This window comes from Rhinopithecus roxellana, chromosome 2 (assembly GCF_007565055.1).
Source record: "Rhinopithecus roxellana isolate Shanxi Qingling chromosome 2, ASM756505v1, whole genome shotgun sequence".
NCBI classification, from domain to species: Eukaryota; Metazoa; Chordata; class Mammalia; order Primates; family Cercopithecidae; genus Rhinopithecus; species Rhinopithecus roxellana.
Window position 1 is genome coordinate 134021928 of NC_044550.1, and position 19181 is coordinate 134041108.

Here is a 19181-nt window from a genome sequence, read left to right on the forward strand (position 1 = left end):
TGAGTTTGCATCTCATTTGGCTTGGAGCCGTGGCTTGATGCCCCACGGATCTTTCTCCCCCAGGAGGGATGTCTTGAGGGGTCCGAGCCTCAGGCCAAGGACCCTTGATGCAGACCCTGCAATCCCTGGGCCGGAGGCCTGTCCTGGCCCACCTGGAGCTGAGGACACACAGATACATAATGACACCTGCAGAAATGTGTTCTCTGAGGACACTTAGAATATGAGGAAGAGGGTGTGGCCCCACCCTCGCTTCACCTGTGGGATGGCTGCTTCTAGACAGCAGACCCCCTCCCCCTGCAGAGAGATGTCATGGGGGTGCCTGCTCTCCTGGATAGATGCTGAGAGCATCCAGAAGCTTCCAGACCAGCTCCTTGTCCACCACAGCCAGGAGAGGCCTTTCCCATCCAGAGAGAAGCTTCCAGACCAGCCCCTCACACCACAGCCAGGAGAGGCCTTTCCACCCTGAGAGAAACTTCCAGACCAGCCCATCACACCACAGCCAGGAGAGGCCTTTCCTATCCAGAGAGAAGCTTCCAGACCAGCCCCTCACACCACAGCCAGGAGAGGCCTTTCCCACCCTGAGAGAAACTTCCAGACCAGCCCTTCATACACTACAACCAGGAGGGGACTTACCCACCCTGAGAGAAGCTTCCAGACAATCCCCTTGTCCACCACAGCCAGAAGAGGCCTTTCCCACCTGGAGAGAAGCTTCCACACAAGCCCCTCACACACCACAGCCAGAAGAGGCCTTTCCCACCAGGAGAGAAACTTCCAGACCAGCCCCTCTCACCACAGCCAGGAGAGGCCGTTCCCACCTGGAGGGAAAATTGCTCCTTTCATGGAGGTTAGGGACTGTCACCCTCAGCACTGTGAACATTTCGGGCAAGATCATTCTTCAGGGGAAGGGGCTGCCCAGAGCATCACAGGATGTTCCAGTGCCCCTGGCCTCTGCCCACCAGATGCCAGCACTCCCACCAGTCGTGGCAACCAAGAATGTCGCGAGACACTGCCCCTTGTCCCCGGGGTGTCACCCACTGCGCCGAGTCAAAGGGTGCCTGCCCTTGTCAAATCCAGGACATAGCCGTGGACATGTCCACAAATCCCCAGAACCTAGTGAGCCCTCTGACTCTGGGAGCCCCTCTCTCAGGGATTTGCTGGGCCATTTGTGACTTCTCATTTCTTAAAACCTGAAATAGACTCTCTTAGTCAGGAACAAGTGACTCTTTCCCAGAAGTGCCAAAACTTAATCATCAGCGTGCTTTCTTCAATTTCCTCACCCATCAGCCAGTGGGCTCTCCAAAGTTAACCCACAGCTCCCTCTTGTGGTTCACTAAAATATTTCATTATTCCATGGAGTTGTGCAAAGCTGTGGCTTCCTCGGTGCAATAGCCTCAGAACTTGCTTTGCGTACTTTTTTTTTTTTTTTTTTTTTTTTTTTTTTTGAGACAGAGTCTTGCTCTGTCGCCCAAGCCGGAGTACAGTGGCACGATCTCGGCTCACTGCAAGCCCCACCTCCTGGGTTCAAGCGATTTTCCTGCCTCAGCCTCCCCAGTAGCTGGGACTACAGGCATGTGCCACCACACCCAGCTAAATGCTTTTTTTTTTTTTTGTATTTTATTTTAGTAGAGACGGGGTTTCACCATACTGGCCAGGCTGCTCTCGAACTCCTGACCTCGATCACGGGACCCCTCTCCTCTAAGAAGGCCCCCGGCTGTCTCCCCGCCACCAAGCTTGCAGCCAGACTCCCTGGCTGTTGCATGGAGCATTTTGCTTCTGGAGTGGCTTCCTCAGCCAAAGGGAATGTGTCATTTGCTGCTCGATCCTGCCCCACCCTTGCCGCCCAGCTGTTGTGCTGGGCACAGTCTGGGGCACAGGCCTCCATGATGAAGACACGTGGGCTGTCAGTGCTTTCATCCGTCACAAACTGGCACCTGTACCTGCCAACGGGAGCGTGATGGGGACTTCCACGCTGGAATTGCTCCCTGATTAAAATGAGATATGGCTACCTGGAAGACACTGCATGCGAGCCAGTGTACCTGGGCACAGACTCGGGGCCACCCTGGAGCTGATGAAGGCTTGAAGGATGGAAGGGCTGAGCCCCACGAAGGCAACACTCAGGACCAGGGAAGAGAAAAGAGGATCAGCAGTGCGGCCCCAGGACGCCTCTCAGGTGCCCTGCTTCCACTTTGGTTACCATCTCCAGTTCTTCTTATGGGCTGTGGGCTGTTATGGTGATGGACAGATGTGAATTTGGAAGGGGACCATGAGAGATGATGTATTATGATGAATTCGTGAATTAATTCTTTGGTGAAAATAGCACCCTCTGGCCTGAGACCCCAGGATGAAGCCGGCGCGGTTCTTTGTACTCTCCCAGGGTGAGTGCACTCTCCCAGGACCCTCCTGGCCAGCCAGGGGTCACGTTCTGCACAGCGTTCCTCCTGAGGCCCTGGCCAGGGTGGTGCTGATCTTGCTGCCTCTCCTGCTGCTGCCGTCTGCCCATCATATGTTCTCCAGCACAAATCTGCCTGGCCTTATGGGCGGCGTTCCCTGGCTCTTAGGAGAAAAAGCCAGATCTTTACCATGGACCATGAGGCCCAGAGAGGTCTAGGCTGAGCCCACCCCTATGGCCCAGCAGACGCCCTTCCCCTTCACTCCGCACCCGGCCCCTGTCTCCTCTCATGGCCACACCCCTTCCCCGCACTGGGCCTTTGCTCGTGATGTGTATTCTTTTTGGAAGACCCCTGCCCCCTCCCCAGCCCTCTGCCCAGTGGCTCCTAGCCACTCCTCACATGGAGTCAGGACTCACATCTCCAGAGATCCCCCTCTACCCCAACCCCGAACAAGGTCAGGGCCCCCCTTAGACTCTAGGTCCTGTGTGCTTTGCTGCTGGGATGGGGGTTGGGGCGAGATAAATAACCTTCCTCTCTTTCTTGTCCAAGTTCAGAACTATACACAGAGGTGTACAGTGAGGCCCACATAAACAATCCCACTAAACCCAACTCAAGCCGGCCCTTACCCAGATCCTCCAAATGTCCCAGGCCTCCCTAGCGTCACCTGATATGCAGTGGCATCAGCAGGAAAGGGAACAGTGGTCTTAAGGATTGCAGCTAAAAGATCTGACTGTGGCATTGTAAGCTGTAAGGAACGTGTTGGTGAACCCGTGGCTAAGCCCACTCCCAGGCCTTGGTGGGGTCTGTGCACAGGTGTCAGAAGTGTGAGTTACATTAGCTTTACAGTGAATCAGCTGTGGGGCACAGAGGGCAAGCTTTTCCTCCACCCTATGAAGGCTCCTTGAGAAAGAACTGACCAAGGCAGACCAATAGGAAAAAGAAAAGCATTCCAATGTAATGTGCATGGCAGGGGGAATTGCAAAGGAGAGTGACGGCCCCACAAACCAGTGAGGTCCAGGTGCTTCCACACCCCTCCTCATAGGAAGTCGGGAAATGGGGGAAATGTGACTGTTTAGAGGGTAAAACATGATTTATAGGGGGAACGAATCGATCCAGAGACAGGCAGTCTTGGGAGTAATCCTTTCCAGACTGGCCAATCAGGTATTTCTCCTCCTCCCCAAAGAAGAATAAAAGAGAGAGAGGGAGAGGGGCCGGGGGAGTCCCCTATGCTCTCCCCCAGACAGTGGAAGCCCCTCCCTCTATGGAGACCAGAGGAGTAGGAGATGGGATTCTATTCTCCCCTAAATGTTTCCTCTATAGCCCTTAACAGAGTGTGCAATTTTGTGCTTTGAGTAATCATTTGATTTGCACCTGACATCCCCCCTGGAATGTACACCATTGACCGGCCACATGCCACCTGGTGTATAACAGGCATTCGTGGTCACCTGGTGGAAGGGAGGGAGGGAGGCCTGGGAATATCCCTTTCCTCCCGTGGCATATGGATTGGAAGGAAGGGAGGGAGGAAGGCTGAGTATATACTTTCCTCCTGTGGTGTATGGATTGGAAGGGAAGGAGGGAGGGAGGGAGGCTGGGAATATTCCTTTCCTCCCGTGGCATACGGATTGGAAGGAAGGGAGGGAGGAAGGCTGAGTATATACTTTCCTCCTGTGGTGTATGGAAAGGAGGTGTATGAAGGGAAGGAGGGAGGGAGGGAGGCTGGGAATAAGTTCTCCCTGTGGCATATGGATTTGGCGTGTGTCAGCATTACCCAGGGGCTCATTAAAAACATTCTTAGCCCCATCCCAGAGATCCTGAGTCAGCAGATTGGACAAGAGGCCTAGGGATCTATTTTTTCCCCACTGGGCTCCCGCTGATGGGCTTGGTCCATTTCTTGATGCACCTCCTGCCCTCCAGCATGGCCTGCAATCCAGCCGCTGGACTTCGTCTGAGGTCAGCTCTTCATCCGCCTTGTTCTGGCTGTGGTGGCCATGAACACGTACCTCTTAGGTCCCCAACAGCAAGGAGCAAAAGCGACCAACAGCCTGGGGATTTCCTGCCATGCTCGGAAATCCTTCCCTGCGTGAGCGTGGAGGTCACACTTCCTGCAGGGTGCTCCCAGTGCCTGCATGAGGCAGGGATGTGGAGGCCTCCTGAGTCCGCATGACAGGCTCCTCCAGAGGACAGCCTGGGCTCCAGGACCTCTTGCTCTACCTGCTGAGACTTAGAACTGTGCAGCCCCAGAGTCTTGCCTCCCTCCCTCCTTTCTTCTCTCTCTTCCCTCCCTCCTTCCCTTCTTCCCTCTTTTCACTCCCTTCTTTCCTTTCCCCCTCTGTCCTTCTTTCCTCCCTCCCTCCCTTCTTGCCCTGTCTCCCCTTCTTCCCTCCCTTCCCTTCTCCCCTCTGTCCCCTCCCTCTCTCCCTCCATCATGGGGCTCCCAGCTGCATCTCAATGTGTGGGCTCTGCCTCCTCTGGCTCCCTCCTCATTTCCCCTCACAGATATTTCCCCTAATACACATCTCGCCCACATCTAATCCTGGCTCAGTGTCTGCGTCTCAGAGGACCTGGACTAAGGCACTTGCCGTCTCAGGCTTAAGGACCCTTCGACCTCCTGAGAACTCTGGGCCCAGGCAGTCCTAGAGAACTGGCTCCTGTCCATGTTCTCCTTTCTCTGGAAACCGCTTAGACACCTCCTTCATGCTCTGAGCAGAGGCAGGGCAGGTCGAGAGAAAGAATAGGGTGAGACCCAGCCTGAGGGTCACAGGGACACCTGGTCCAGGAGAAATCCCCTGCAGCAGGCATTTGCTCACCTGGCTACAGGCGAACGCTGGGATACGGAGTGTTCTTTTTTGCTACGAAACTAGAGTCATGGAGGTCCTGGTCAACATTCTTCCTTCCAAATACAATGGCCTGGATGGGGGAGGGTGGTGGCTACAGAGGCTTCCTGCTTTGTGTTGGGGCTCTTGTCCATTGCAAGCTGGCACCAGCTGGGACCCCAGGCTACACATGTGGTGTTTGGCTCCTGTCTGATAGCGAAAGACTTTGAAGACCACATCTAGGCATAATGGATAGCCAGGCTGTCTGAGTGGTTTGATAGATCTCCCAGAAAATTCCCAGATGGACCCTGGACACCTGGCACAGCCATGCCACAGCTTTCCTCCTCCTGGGAACAGGCTACCAGTGAGAGGCTTTTACTCTGAAGCCAGGTGCACCAGGGCCCCGGGATCCTTTCCTCTAAAATCTCTGCAGGTCTGAGCTAAGAGAAAAATAGAAACCTCAAGTTGCTAAGAGCCCCTTTTGCTTAGGAAACGTCATGCTTTTTCACTTCATAAATGGACTTGATTGGAATGAACGTTTAGGCAAATGACATTGTCAGTGGGCATCACCAAGGCCACATTCTGCCTTGGAAAGAGTAACACAGAGGAGGGTTACGCACTTTTGTCAGAAGAGTAGCTCTGTTGAGTCTGTAGAGATTTGGCCACAGGCTAAGGGTAGCACCTTCTCTTGTCCACTGTTTACGATCAAGGTGGCCAAACCAACCCTGGGGGCTAGAACATGGTAGACCCTGCTGGTGACATCTGAAAATGGTTTGGCTTTACGTAGATGAGGGAAGAGTATGTGCAAAGACCTTGCCCATTCTGTCTCACTTTTAAGAGTCAATATGCAATCTGGAGGCAAAGATAGACAAACCAACTGAGGTGGTTTGGCTGTGTCTCCACCCAAATCTCATCTTGAATTGTAGCTCCCATAATTCCACGAAGTGGGAGGGACCTGATGGGAGATAATTGAATCATGGGGGCAGTTTCCCCGCATACTGTTCTTGTGGTAGTGAATACGTCCCAAGAGATCTGATGGTTTATAAGGGGAAACCCTTTTCACTTGGTTCTCATTATCTCTCTTGCCTACCATCATGTAAGATGTGCCTTCTGCCATGATTGTGAGGCCTCTCCAGCCACGTGGAACTGTGAGTCCGTTAAACCTATTTTTCTTTATAAATTACCCAGTCTTGGATATGTCTTTATCAGCAGAATGAGAATGGACTAATACACCAACAAATGCAGAGGGGCCAGAAGCAGCCCCTCCTGGGACATCAGAGCCAACGGTTAAGTGCTCTGGATTCCAAGCCCATTTACTTCATGTTGATAGGTTCCAATTGGCCATGGTGAGAGACTTATGTTGAAACTTAATACCCAATGTGGCAGTACTGAAAGGTGGGGCCTGCTAGAGGTGATTGGGTCATGAGGGCTCTCCCTTCATGAATGGATTAATTCATTCATAGATTAGTGTATTCATGAGTCAATGGATTAATGGGTTATCATGGGAGTGGGACCAGCAGCTTTATAAGAAGAGAAAGCGAGACCTGAACCAATACACTCAGCCGCCTCACCATATGATGCCCTGCACTGCCTTAGGACTCTGCAGAGTCCCCACTAGCAAGAAGGCTGTCACCAAATGCACCACCACCAACCCAACCTTGAACTCAGTCTCAAAGTCTGTAAGAAACGAATTCCTTTTCTTTATAAACTACCCCATCTCAGGTATTCAGTTACAGTGATGCAAAATGGACTAAGACAGAAAATTGGTACCAGAAGTGCGGTTCCCAGAACCTAACTAACACTACAAACAAGGGCTTTCTACCCCACCCACCTTCACCCATTGAGTTCAACATTGATTTGGCAGCACACTTCTGGACCACTGAATCAGAAGGATCCACACAGATATAATCACCTGACTTACAACACAGGCCCCACTGCATCTTAATGGGGGAAAGAATAGTCTTTGCAATAAATGGTGTTGGGTCGATGGGAGATCATATGGGAAATGGAGAACCTTCAGTCCTACCTTATATTGTAATTAAAGATTATTGAGAGATGGCTCATAGACCTAAATGTGAAAGATAAAACTTTAGAAAAAACCTAGAAGACTACTGTGGTAGGCAGAATAATGCTCCCCATCCCTGCCACCAAGATGACCACATCCTAGTCCCTGGGCCTGTGAGTATGTTATGTGACATGGCTAAAAAAATTGGGTTGCAGATGAATGAATGAGAATAAATAGCCTTCCTCTAAAACTGTCTGAGAAACTCTCTCTTCCTCCTCCCAGGATCTCAAGAGGTCAAAGGAAGTCACATGCCTTAAAAGGAGTGTTGCAGCTTAGTCGCCAAGAACTAAGGATTATCTGAGCCACCAGGTCTCCTATCCCCTGTAACTGTGCCTCTTGGAGGTGCTGGGGAACCTGAAGTTCGACATGAGCTCCAGATTATGCTGGCTGGACAGTGGTTCCCATGACCTGGGAGTCAGGTAAGCACCCCATCAGAGTCTGTCTTAGAGAAGGTGCTAGGGGTGCTAGGGCTGCTTCTGCTTCCACTTCCACCCTGACAGGACTGAGGAGGTGAGGCCCAGAGAGCAGACTGGATAACTTCATCCTGCCAACTATACTCTTCTGGAAGTTTCCCTTTATTAGTCCAAATGGGCCAAAGCTGAACATCAAAAATCCTTACCATCCATTCTTGGTCTTTCTCAGTAGTTAGTTAACTTTGTTTCAAGGAAGTCTGTAACTGACCCTGAGCCAACACTTCTTTAAACCTTAACGAAGGTATCCACACGAAGCTGAGGAGTGGGGGAGGAGAAGGACACATGAAAAGCACCGAGTTGATGTGGGAGCAGACCATCCAAAGCCATCTGCCTCAAATGTCCTTGGAGCTCAGTAATTAAGAGCAAGGAGCTTTGGACTAGGGCCCAAAGTGGCTGGGTCCTGGATTCAAATCCTGGTCCCATCACTTCCTAAGTGTGTGATCCTAGACAAGTTATTGATCTCGCTCTGACTCAGTTTCCTCATTTGTAAAATAGAGATAATCCCTACCTCATAGAGCACCTGGCATACAGCAAGTGCTACCCAGATATTAACCCATGTATTTATCATTTCCACCAACTTCAACACCAACACCACCATCATCACCATCATCACCACTACTGTCACCATCATCATCACCACTATTGTCCCCATCACCACCATCACCGTCATCACTATTGTCACCATCACCATCACTACTGTCACCATCACCACCATCACCGTCATCACCACTACTGTCACCATCACCATCACTGTCATCACCACTACTGTCACCATCACCGTCATCACCACTACTGTCACCATCACCATCACTGTCATCACCACTATTGTCACCATCACCACCACTGTCATCACTATTGTCACCATCACCACCATCATTACTGTCACCACCATCATTGTCATCACTATTACTAACAGCTAATGGAAGCAAGCAACTTTGCCTGATGTTTTGCCCCTCCTTTAGTGTATCTCTAGCTCATGGAAATGGAGGGAATAAATGTGAAGTTTAGGAGATTGGAGTTTCCAGTCTGAGGCTGATCCATACAACACAAGAAGAATGAGAGCCAGTAAAGGCCAAACAGGATGAAATAGATGCAATATTTGAGCCTATTTTGTGGAAGCCCGCCCATCAGCCATCTTCCCTTTCTTCTCCTCCTTGGGTCTCAGGAACTCAGCCTTCAGAAGTCGTGAACTGAACCTCTCCTCCCACCTCCACATCCACCAGTCTCTACCAAGAGTGAGTCCTCAGGAAGCAGCCGCCACCATTCGTGATCATGTGGGGGGACTGCCAAGTATTTGTACCCAATCCAGACACCACCACTGAAATCAAAGTGCCCCAGTCAGGTCAGTGGGCAGTTCATTTTCTTTATTTTTTCACAAGCTTTGAATTCAGAAATAAGAGCCACAACAAGTTGGTTGTTAAGTAAAAATGGGAGTGATTACAAAGGAAAACTTTGTACAAAACTTTAAAAATCTGACTGCCCCATCAACTGCCTCGGAGGGACCAGGACTCAGGCCACCCAGGGGCAGCCATCACCCCCCCCCCCCCGCATCGTCAGCCCCGAATGGGGATGGGGAGACCTCTTTCTGAGTGTGAACCTGGCTCGGCCTGAAGCCTAGAGCTGGCTTGAAGAACACACACAGACCAGAAGACAGCACGGTGAGTTACAAGTGCCACGGAGACCAGGGTTTCTGACACAGGATGTGGAGGATGCTTCTTTGCAACCTAGTGCAAGGCTTCCCCTGCCATTCCGAGAATTCACGGATCTCACGGGTGGGGGTGGGGCGAGCTTCTTTCTAGTGTGGACCAGAGGTGGGGGCAACGAGTAAACATCTTCACTGCAAGAGGTTTGGGACTGTCCCTCAGGGCTTGAGGTCTCGGCATCGTGTCTCAGTCAGTCCTTGGTGATGTCCCCTCAGACGCACTCACAGACTTGCATACGTAATTTAGTAACATGCATCAACTATCCTAGAACATCTACAGGGTGCAAAGGAACCACCACTCAGAGAATCATGGAGCCAGTGGAGTTAGAAGTGGAAGGGACAGAACAAGACAATGCTAAAACCTGTGGTTCACTAGGAAGGGGGGATGAAAACACCATGCTCCGAGGTGGATTCAGCATGAACACAACTGTGGGGCAAGGAATTTCCAAGCAAACACACCACACTAGTACCACTTCTTCCTAAACAGAAAAGGGAAAGAGCATCCTTCGACTTCCCCCTCCCTCCATCAGCACCAACTAAAACTGTGGGTTTCAAATACACTGACAGGAAAAGGGATGGACATGATTCCCAGAATCCTTCACGCTAGCTCCTCTGCGCATCCGCGTTCAACCGAGGCTGGTGATGTTGGAGCGGCCACCAGGGGGCGCCACGATGCGGTGGCCGGTGCGCCTGGGATTGTTGTCATCTATCTGGGCACCTGAAAGAGAGCGCCAGTCGCTGCTGGATGGGATCTGTTAACATCAGTTCCACGCTGCTCCTGGAGGCCATGTACTCTGCCATGCCCTGCGCCTTAGCAGAAGCCATGACCCCTCCCCGTCTTCAGGTGTTCTCCACTGGACCGACCTTCATTCAGGGCTCAGTCCAGGACCAGCCATGGGAAGCCTCCCTGGCCTCTGCAGAGTCCACTGCTCCCTCTTCTGTGCCCCTCAGTCCTTGGGCTCTCCCTCCTTCAGCCCTGACCACCTTGTGTTGTCCTTGTCAAAGTCCCCAGTAAAATCTGACATTGCTGAGACAGGTGATCAAACAAGTTACTGAGTGCCTACTGTGTGCAGGCACAAGGCACACACTTGGTGCTCTAACATGTTACTGCATTTAGGGCACACAATCATACTATGAAAGGGGTGTTTGTACTCCCAACTTATGGGTGAGCAATTTGAGGCTCAGGCCACGTGTCTTGCGGGACACAGGTGTTGGGTGGTGAAGCCAGGATTGAAGCCCAAACTGGTTGGTTTTCAAAGCCCATGCTCTTAGGCACGGGTATTTTACATATTGTGTGTGTGCACATTTGCATATGCATGTGCATATGTGTGTGCACGTGCATGTGAAGTATGCAAGCTGGATTTACTTCCCTCGTTGGCAACAGGTGGATCTGGAGGGGCGTGTGGTGTGCAGAGGTTCTTAATTTTAAACTTTCAGAACCAACCATTCATTCTAATTTTACATATTCTCTTGCATAAACACGTAAAATTCTAGCGGCAAACCCAGTGCCTGGAGCTCAACAAATATTCTATTAAATGCGTAAATCATGAAAGATGGATAATGCTGAAAGGTGGGAAGTATAGAGTCCTAATCAGGGAGGGGAAGTTGAGCTGGTGGAACCAAGGAAAAGGAAAAAGATAAAAGCAAAGAAGCTACAGTCTGCCTTTCTTCATGGTCTAGAACACAGCCTTCCTGCACAAATAACTCACAATCTTCCTGCACGCAACTTATCACCAGACCCTCGGCTAATAGAAAAACGTCAGTTAGCTCACTGCATCCACAGCATTATCGGTACTGCACAAAGCCCTCTTCAGCACACAGCATAAGCACCATCCTATACAATCTCCAGCAAGCCTTTGTTTCCTTGCAGTCAGCTCCTTTCTTGCTGACCTACCCACTGCACCCTTTCATACTTTTTCTAATAAATCTGACTTTCTTTACCTACAACTGTCTTGGTGAATTCTTTTTACTAGCTGCAGAACACTGGCCCCACATAGTTCCCACCTGCAACAGGAAGGAGACTCAAGTTTTAGTGCTAATCATGCCTTGAATTTGGCAATTTGGAGTAAGACACCACCCCACTCCTTTGGCCTCATTTCCTTTTCAGCACAATTAGAACAGTAGACTAGACAAGCCCCTTCCAACTCTGACATTATATGATTTGTCTATGTAAGCCACTAAGAATTTGGTTCAGAGTACTGACTTTTCTCCCATCGTTTCACTAGTAGACAGTATATGTCTTCTTGCAATACAAGAATCCCCTAAAGGCCTGGAATCAGGCCTAGCACTTACTTTTTCCTGATAACCATCTATACCTTGAAAATACCTGCTGGAAACCTCGTATTGAAATTTGACCCCAAAGTTGGAGGTGGGGCCTAATGGGAGGTGCTTGGGTCATGAAGGACAGATCACTCATGAATAGCTTGGTGTCAGCCTCATAGTAATGAGTGCATTCTTGCTCTGTTAGTTCTCAGAAGAGCTGGTTGTTAAAGAGCCTAGCACCTCTGCCTTCTTCCTCTGTCTTCCTCTCTTGCCATGCGATCTCCGCACACACCAGCTCTCCTTCGCCTTCTGCCATGCTGGAAGTAGCCTGAGGCCCTCAGCAGCAGCAGATGCTGGCACCATGCTTCTTGTACAGCCTGCAGAGCCGTGAGCCAAGTAAACCTCTTTTGTTTAATTTCCCAGCCTCAGGTATTCCTTTATAGCAATGTAAATGGACAAAAACAGACACTAACTCATGCCACAGCTCTATAATGTAACATATGCAGATATTTAAAAAGGGCATCTGTGAGGTTACTGATGTTGGAAAGCATCTATGCTGTTGGTACCAAATGAAGTCACCTATCAACCTGCCATGAGGCTGGCTGAGAGCAGTGGTGCTGTGGGCCTCAGGAGGACTAAGAGTGAAACTGAGAGAACAAGGGTGGGGAGTGGCCCTTCCAGGAGGCTTTTAACTTCATTTTTATTCTTGTTCTAAGAACAATGGGGAGGAGGATTTTCTGTCCATGTTTAATTGCAACTGAGCAGTGTTTAATTGTGTAACTCCAGAGCAGAGGTCCAGTTTGCAAACTCCTTGAGAGCGTGCGTCTTGTTGCAACCAGACAGCTTTTCCCAGGACTGAAGCCAATCCCTGTTTTGCTGATTGAGCATCACATGACTATTAGCATTCTATTTAGGTTCCATTTTGTGCAAAAATATTAAACACTGGAAGCTCTTCCATGAAAGTCTTATGGAGAGTGAGATGAATGGGGAGGCTTCCCTCATTCATGCCCCCTCTGCCTAATCACTGAATCAGACACTTCCTGAATGGATGAGAGGTTCTGCCACCACACAACCTAAATTGATCCTTCATCCTCTCTCTCTCTTTGCCCCTTCCACTCTCTCTTTTGCTAAGTATATCACCTTTCCTGACCAGGAGTTAGCAAGCTGGTCCACTGACTAAATCCAGCCCACCATCTGTTTCTGTACAGTCCATGACCTGAGAGGAGTTTGTACATTTTCAAATGGCTATTGAATATAACATCCTAGATGTTGACATCCTAGATGTTGCCTCTTAGCTTGCAAAGCCTAAAGTATTTGCTATCTGGCCCTCTAAGAAAAAAAATCACCATATGCTTAGTACCTAGCACAGTGTGGAACCCATGCAACGCCTCAAAGAGTTTGCAGGACAAAATTCCAATTTAACTTTCTCAACGTGTGCGTGCCTGCCCTCATGTGGCCATCTGTCAAAATTGCAGACACACCACCCTGGGGCCTTAAGAAAGTCAGGAGGGATGAAGTCAGTATCTAATTTTGTTCCCACACATTTGTTGAGCACCAAGTCCTGGTATTTTGACACTGAATTTCTTGGGGCTTCAGTTTCCTCTTTAAATAAATAGATATAATATCACTCTATGGAGTAGTGAGGATAAAATCATGGGTCATGAAATTACAACACTGCAGTGGGCAAACAGGCTAAAGATGTGCGCAGACCACACGCCCTGCAAATGGCAGCTACTCCCATCTCTTGTTCATCCCCACCACTTCATGTTTACCTTCATGAGGAAGAGTGAAAACGTCCCCAATGTGTGTAAGGATGAGTACAGGGACAATTTTGGTGCCACTCTTTGTAAACCCAGGTCAGGTACCACCATGTTGCCCCCCTAACATGGACCCCCCTCTGCTTGGTGACCATACCAGCCCACTCTGCCCCACTAGTGAGAACAGGCTCGGGCGGGGCGCACTCCCTTCCCTGCTGCTTCATCTAGGGTCCAAGGCCGCGTGTCCATTTCCTCAGAAGCAGCAGGAAGGACTTGGCCCGAACTGCTACATGTGTGGGGAGCCTGGGCCGCCACTCATTCCTACCTGATAAGCTGAAGTTGGACTGGTGGAGGTTTCTGATGGGCGGGGGCTGGTGTTTGGAAGGCGAAGATTTGGCTGAAGGAGCGGGAGTTGCATATTTGGGTGTAGCTGGCACCTCGTACACAGGACCGTCATACATGCCCCTGGAAACCCCTCGCAATCCAAAAACCTAAACAGAGAATGGGAGAGTGTGATTGATCAACACTGTGCACCTGTGCCTTTCTGGGCAGACAAAGCAGAGCCCTGCGGGTGAGAGAGAAACCTGAGGTCACTTCGAATATGCATGCACACATACACAACACACACATGTACGACATGTGCACATCACACATATGCATCCACACTCACACAGGCATTCACACAAGCATGCATACATACACATATACATACCCACATGCATACACATACATAGAAGCACACACCACACATGCACTCACATACATGCAGTCATGCACATATATATACATGCACATGCAGTAAATATGCCTACACAGTAGCATACACACGTGAACATGCACACACACTCTTAAACACATATACAGATATTCACTCAAAGGCATACACTCACATATGTATACACATGCATACATGCCCACACACGTACACACTCAGATATACACACCCGTATATACACTTACACACACACACATACACATACACACAAAGCTTCATGCAGGAGGACCCCAAATGCCTTCCAAGAAGAAATCACTTTCCCTGACACTACCACCTACCCACCCCCGGAAAGGACCTCTGAATCCCAGACAGGCAGCAGCAAGGGCCCCATCTTCATGTATGTTCTTGCAGAAGTCAATGGCAAGGCAAAGATTCGGGGGGCAGGTAGTTTGTTGGAAGACGGTTCCAGAAAGGGGGAAGAAGTGGGGAGGTGAGACAGGGAGGGAGAAAACTCAGTACAGAGGGACAAGGAGTGGGCCACGTCTGTGGGGGGCAGGGCTGGGGACGCTGTGGGGAGCACACCTCTGCACCAGCCTGCAGGAAGATGGGGAGGAGGACAATGGAGCCACAGCCCCAGCCCCATTGGGAAAGGGCTATGGGGGCGGAGACCATGAAAGCAGCAGGGCTTCCAGGCAGGAGGCTGTCAGCCGGCTAGAACTGCCGATAGCAGCCCAGGTGACCTCAAGGGTGGCCAAGGTTGGGAGGGCACCTGCTCCAGGCACTGGAGAACAGCATGTGTTCAGGGACCTGCCCAGGGTCCCAGCATGGGTCAGTGGCAGCGCCCTACCCCAACATGGGGCTTCACCCTCTACAGCAGGTGACAGTGTCCTGACCCCAGCCCCGGCTCCTTCCTTCTCTATAGCAGGTGACAGCACACTGATCCCCAACTCTGGCCTCCTGCCTCTCCACAGGAGGAAGCCTCAATTTTAGCACTAAGTTCAAAGACCCACCACCTGCCTATCACGCTGACGGCCCTCCCCTCTGTCCCTGGAGCCCTGCTCCCTGACTCCCTGGGCCTCACTGTATCCTGTCGGCTTTTCTCTATGGCTTTTGCGTTGCTTCCTGGGTGAGGCCCTTCATCACTCCCTGAAGCGCAGGTGGCCAGAGGCAGGCTCTGGTGCAGGTCTCTTCCTCACCTGGCCTAGCTCCTGCAGGCATGAAGGAATCCCTGTGCGACAGGACCCCTGGTCCTACTGCTCCTGCAAACTGCTGTCTTGGCGTTTGGGGTCACATACCTGCTCTCACGGAAGCGGACTGTTAACCGCAGGCCTCAGACTCAGACCAAGAAGGAAATGAAGCCAGACAAGGGGTGTTTTTGCCTCTTCAGTGGGTGTCCCAGCCAGGGATTTCCATGAGTCCCCTGTCCTCAAGTGGCCTGCCGCCTGTGCCTGGCCTTGTCCCGGATCTGACTTGTTTCTGCCCCATCCCGTGCGAAGCATCTATGCAATTTGGTGTCTTTGACTTGGGTGCTACACCTCATGGAAGCTGGGTAGGGACCAAAACCAGACACAGAGCCTCACAGTTGGGGCTGGAGCCTGGGAATGCAGGAAGGCCTCTGGACTTTTCCATCTCAATTGGTGCCACTTATGAAGCACACAAAGAGCAGGACCACACACATATACGCACACACGTACACATGCCCACACACACGTACACACATGCCCACACACACAGCCCCCCACATGCTCGCATATACACGTGCGCACACACTCCAACACATGCACACACATCCCCATATGCCTGCATACACACGTGCACACATAACGCAAACATACATGCACACGCGCGTGCACACACATTAAGCTGGACTTTCTGGCAAACATTAGCTGTCTCATGGGGAAAGCAGGTGCCACGGGGATGGGAGGGCCTGGCTAGGGAAGATGTTGTCTACGGGTGGGAGTCTATCTCAGCTGTAAGAAAATTCCCTCCTCTGAGTTGCTCTGAAGTTAGGAATAGAGACTGCTCCTTCCCTTTGATAGATGCCCTGAGGTCAGCGCTAAGGTTGTTCAAGGAAAATAGGGAACGACAGGGCAGAAATGTCAAGGGAGGAAGGAAGGGAAGAAAGGGCGGATCTGAAGGGAGCCCTGCCTGCAAGACGCCAGGGATAATGCCTTGCTCCAAAGGGCCAGACCCGAGGGTTTCTGGGCCGTGACTCTGTCTAAGTCCTTCACGGCTCTGGGCTGCAAAAGAAGGATCACAGCACCTCCAGTGGGTGGGCAGGCTTGCTTAAGATGACGCAGGACAGCGCCCAGAGCAGCTTGGTAAGCATCCCTCCCATGATCCACCCACCCTCACGGGTGCACACCCCTCTACAGTTTACAAAGCCCTGGAACTTGCGTGTCCTCATTTGATGCTCACTCCTGTCCTCAGACAGGAGCCCAGGCCAGCATCTCAACCCATTTAACAGACAAGGAAAGGGAGGTTCCCAGAGCGATGACATTATTAACTTTGCACATGTCAGATCTCGATTCCCCAAGAGACACTGTCAGCTCTGGTCCCACGGGTGGGCCCGCTCCCCTGCAGACACACTCACCTTATTCCTGATTTTGACGCGCTGGTAGAGGTGCTCCGGGAATGGCTTCCGCGGAATGAAGCGGCCCATGCCTTTGTTAACGTTGATGTTTCCAGCTTCAAAGACGATCTTGCCCTGGCTGATGACCACTAGTGGGGAGCCGTGGCACTCCATGCCCTCGAAGATGTTGTACTCCACTGCCTGCACCAACAGCCTCAGCGTTACTTCCCAGGGTTTGCTCTGCTCCAACCGAGCTGTTCATAACAGCGATTTTGCCTAACATTATATCATAGGCGTGTTCCAATGGTTTTTTTTTTCTCTCTAAAAACACCTTTTATTGACTGTCTAATATTCCACTGTATGGTCCACAATGTATGTAACCAACAGCTCACCGTTGGGCATGTAGGCTGCTGGTAGCTTTCTATAATCAAATCAATATTGTTCTGGGGCATCATGAACAGGAAGGGGGTCCCCCTGGGGTTATGCAGTGTGGCTGCTTTGACTATACTGGACATAAAAATAAATACAATGTTCTTTGTTTTATTTAAAATGTCTCTTTAAATAAAATATTTTTTTCTCTAGGATAGGTTTCTAAAATCAAATGACTGGGTGAAAGAATATGAGCTGTTTTAAAGCATGTGTTCCCTATGGGCAAATTATTTTCCCAAGGGATGAAACTAACTGACACTGTATCTGCAATAAGGGAACATTTCATGTTAGCGCCCTCCAGCATTGGGTAATGCCATTTTTTTCTTTCTCTGCTAATTTGAAAGACAAAATAACATTTCCTTTAAAACACACATTTGGCCGTGCACGGTGGCTCATGCCTGTAATCCTAGCTACTCGGGAAGCTGAGGCATGAGAACTGCTTGAACCTGGGAGGCGGAGGTTGCAGTGAGCCAAGATCGTGCCACTGCACTCCAGCCTGGGGGATAGAGTGAGACTCTGCTTCCAGAAAACAACAACAACAAAAAACAAAACCCATACATTCCTTCCATCACTCTTAAAGTGAATACTTGAACTTGTATGTCAACTGTCACCAGCCAACTGCTTTTATTTATTATTTTAAAAGTAGGTCAAAGGTATGTGATAGAAAGGTAAATCTGTCTTCTACTTGAGTATGAGACATATGCCTTTAGGAGTTTCTTCTGTATCTCTAGGTATGTCCAAGGCCTGAATAATTGTCTGACATACACATCTCTACACAGACATTTCTCACCTTAGTTTTTCCTTACCTCAGCAACTGTTCCATATCAGCACACATACAAAACACTTTTACATTGCTATACCTTATTTCATCAGGAAGATGTACTACCATTTACATGCCCAGTTCCCAAGGATAAACAGTTGGGTCATTGCCATGCCTTTGCTAAAAACAACGCTGAAACAGACTTTGCATCCACAGTCTGCACACAAGAGCATGTTTCGAGTGTGGAGTCTGGGGCCACAGAGTAAATGGATTTTCGCCTTTGATAGATTTGCCCTCCAAAAAAGACAACACGAGTTTCCATTTCCAACAAAACTCCGTGAGTTTACCTGACAGCCTTTGGCAAACAGTATCTTTGTATATTAAACTCCTGATCTCAGTTGCTGGCACAGGTGAAAAATACTATCTCTAGGTTGTTATTTGCATTTGTGACTGAGACTGGGTCTCTTTTTAAATCAACACACGCCATTTCTATATTTCTTACTGTGTCACTGCGTTTTGCACATTGTTCTGTTTCTCAGGGTCTTGCCATTCTTCTTACTGATTTCTAAAAGTACACACTCAATGTTAAAGAATTTATCCTTTGTTATGTGTGTTGCAAAATATTTCCTCCCTCCCTGGTCCTCTGTCTCTGGAATTCATAAGAAGTAATTGTTTTTGTCACACAGATTATTTTGTATATTTTTTATGTAGTCAATGGTCAAACAGACCATTCTTTTCCTTTACCATTTCTTAAGTTTTGTGTCTTGCTTAGCAAGATCTTTTCCCCTTCAAGATTATCATTTTTTTAAAAAAGTGTGTTTTATTCTAATCCTTTCATAGTTTAATTTTATCTTAATCTTTGATCCATGGTTTGATTTCTTTGGTAGTAAATAGCAGGGCAGAGAGACATTAAGCGTCATGGGCCAGGTGTTCTAACACATTTGGATGAGTAACTATCGTTTCCCAATTCTAACTGTCTCCTTTATTGTAAGCCAAATTCTCATATGCAGTCAGTCTATTCCTTGGCTCTCTTTTCTTGTACTCATGCCAAACTGTTTGGTTTACTGCAGCTTTATGACATGTTTTAATAACTAGGATGACTGACACTCCCAGCCCAGTCTTCCCTTTTTTCAGAACTATTTCAGCTACTCTCACATTTCCCATCTGGGAACTCTGCTTTCCGAGCTAAATAATTAAATTTTCTGATGGGATCACATCAAATTTATAGATTAGATTAGAAAGA

The 19181-nt window shown here is 49.6% G+C and overlaps 1 protein-coding gene and 1 long non-coding RNA gene across 3 annotated transcripts in view; one reads left to right on the plus strand and one right to left on the minus strand.

The window, feature by feature from the left end:
• Positions 1 to 1635: 1635 nt before the first annotated feature.
• Positions 1636 to 11390, plus strand: LOC104667563. The gene is made up of 3 exons (XR_004054192.1): positions 1636 to 2375; positions 7491 to 7687; positions 8907 to 11390. It is a non-coding gene; the product is annotated as an uncharacterized LOC104667563 (long non-coding RNA).
• Positions 9085 to 19181, minus strand: part of CRMP1 (collapsin response mediator protein 1) — a 71163-nt gene continuing 61066 nt past the window's right edge. For both annotated transcript variants that reach the window (XM_030920490.1, XM_010370052.2), the window contains exons 12-14: positions 16771 to 16950; positions 13788 to 13953; positions 9085 to 10161 (exon numbers count right to left, since the gene is read on the minus strand). In XM_030920490.1, coding sequence (XP_030776350.1) covers positions 10070 to 10161; positions 13788 to 13953; positions 16771 to 16950 — 438 coding nt within the window. In that variant the 3' untranslated portion in view covers positions 9085 to 10069. The remainder of the gene's footprint in view (positions 10162 to 13787; positions 13954 to 16770; positions 16951 to 19181) is intronic.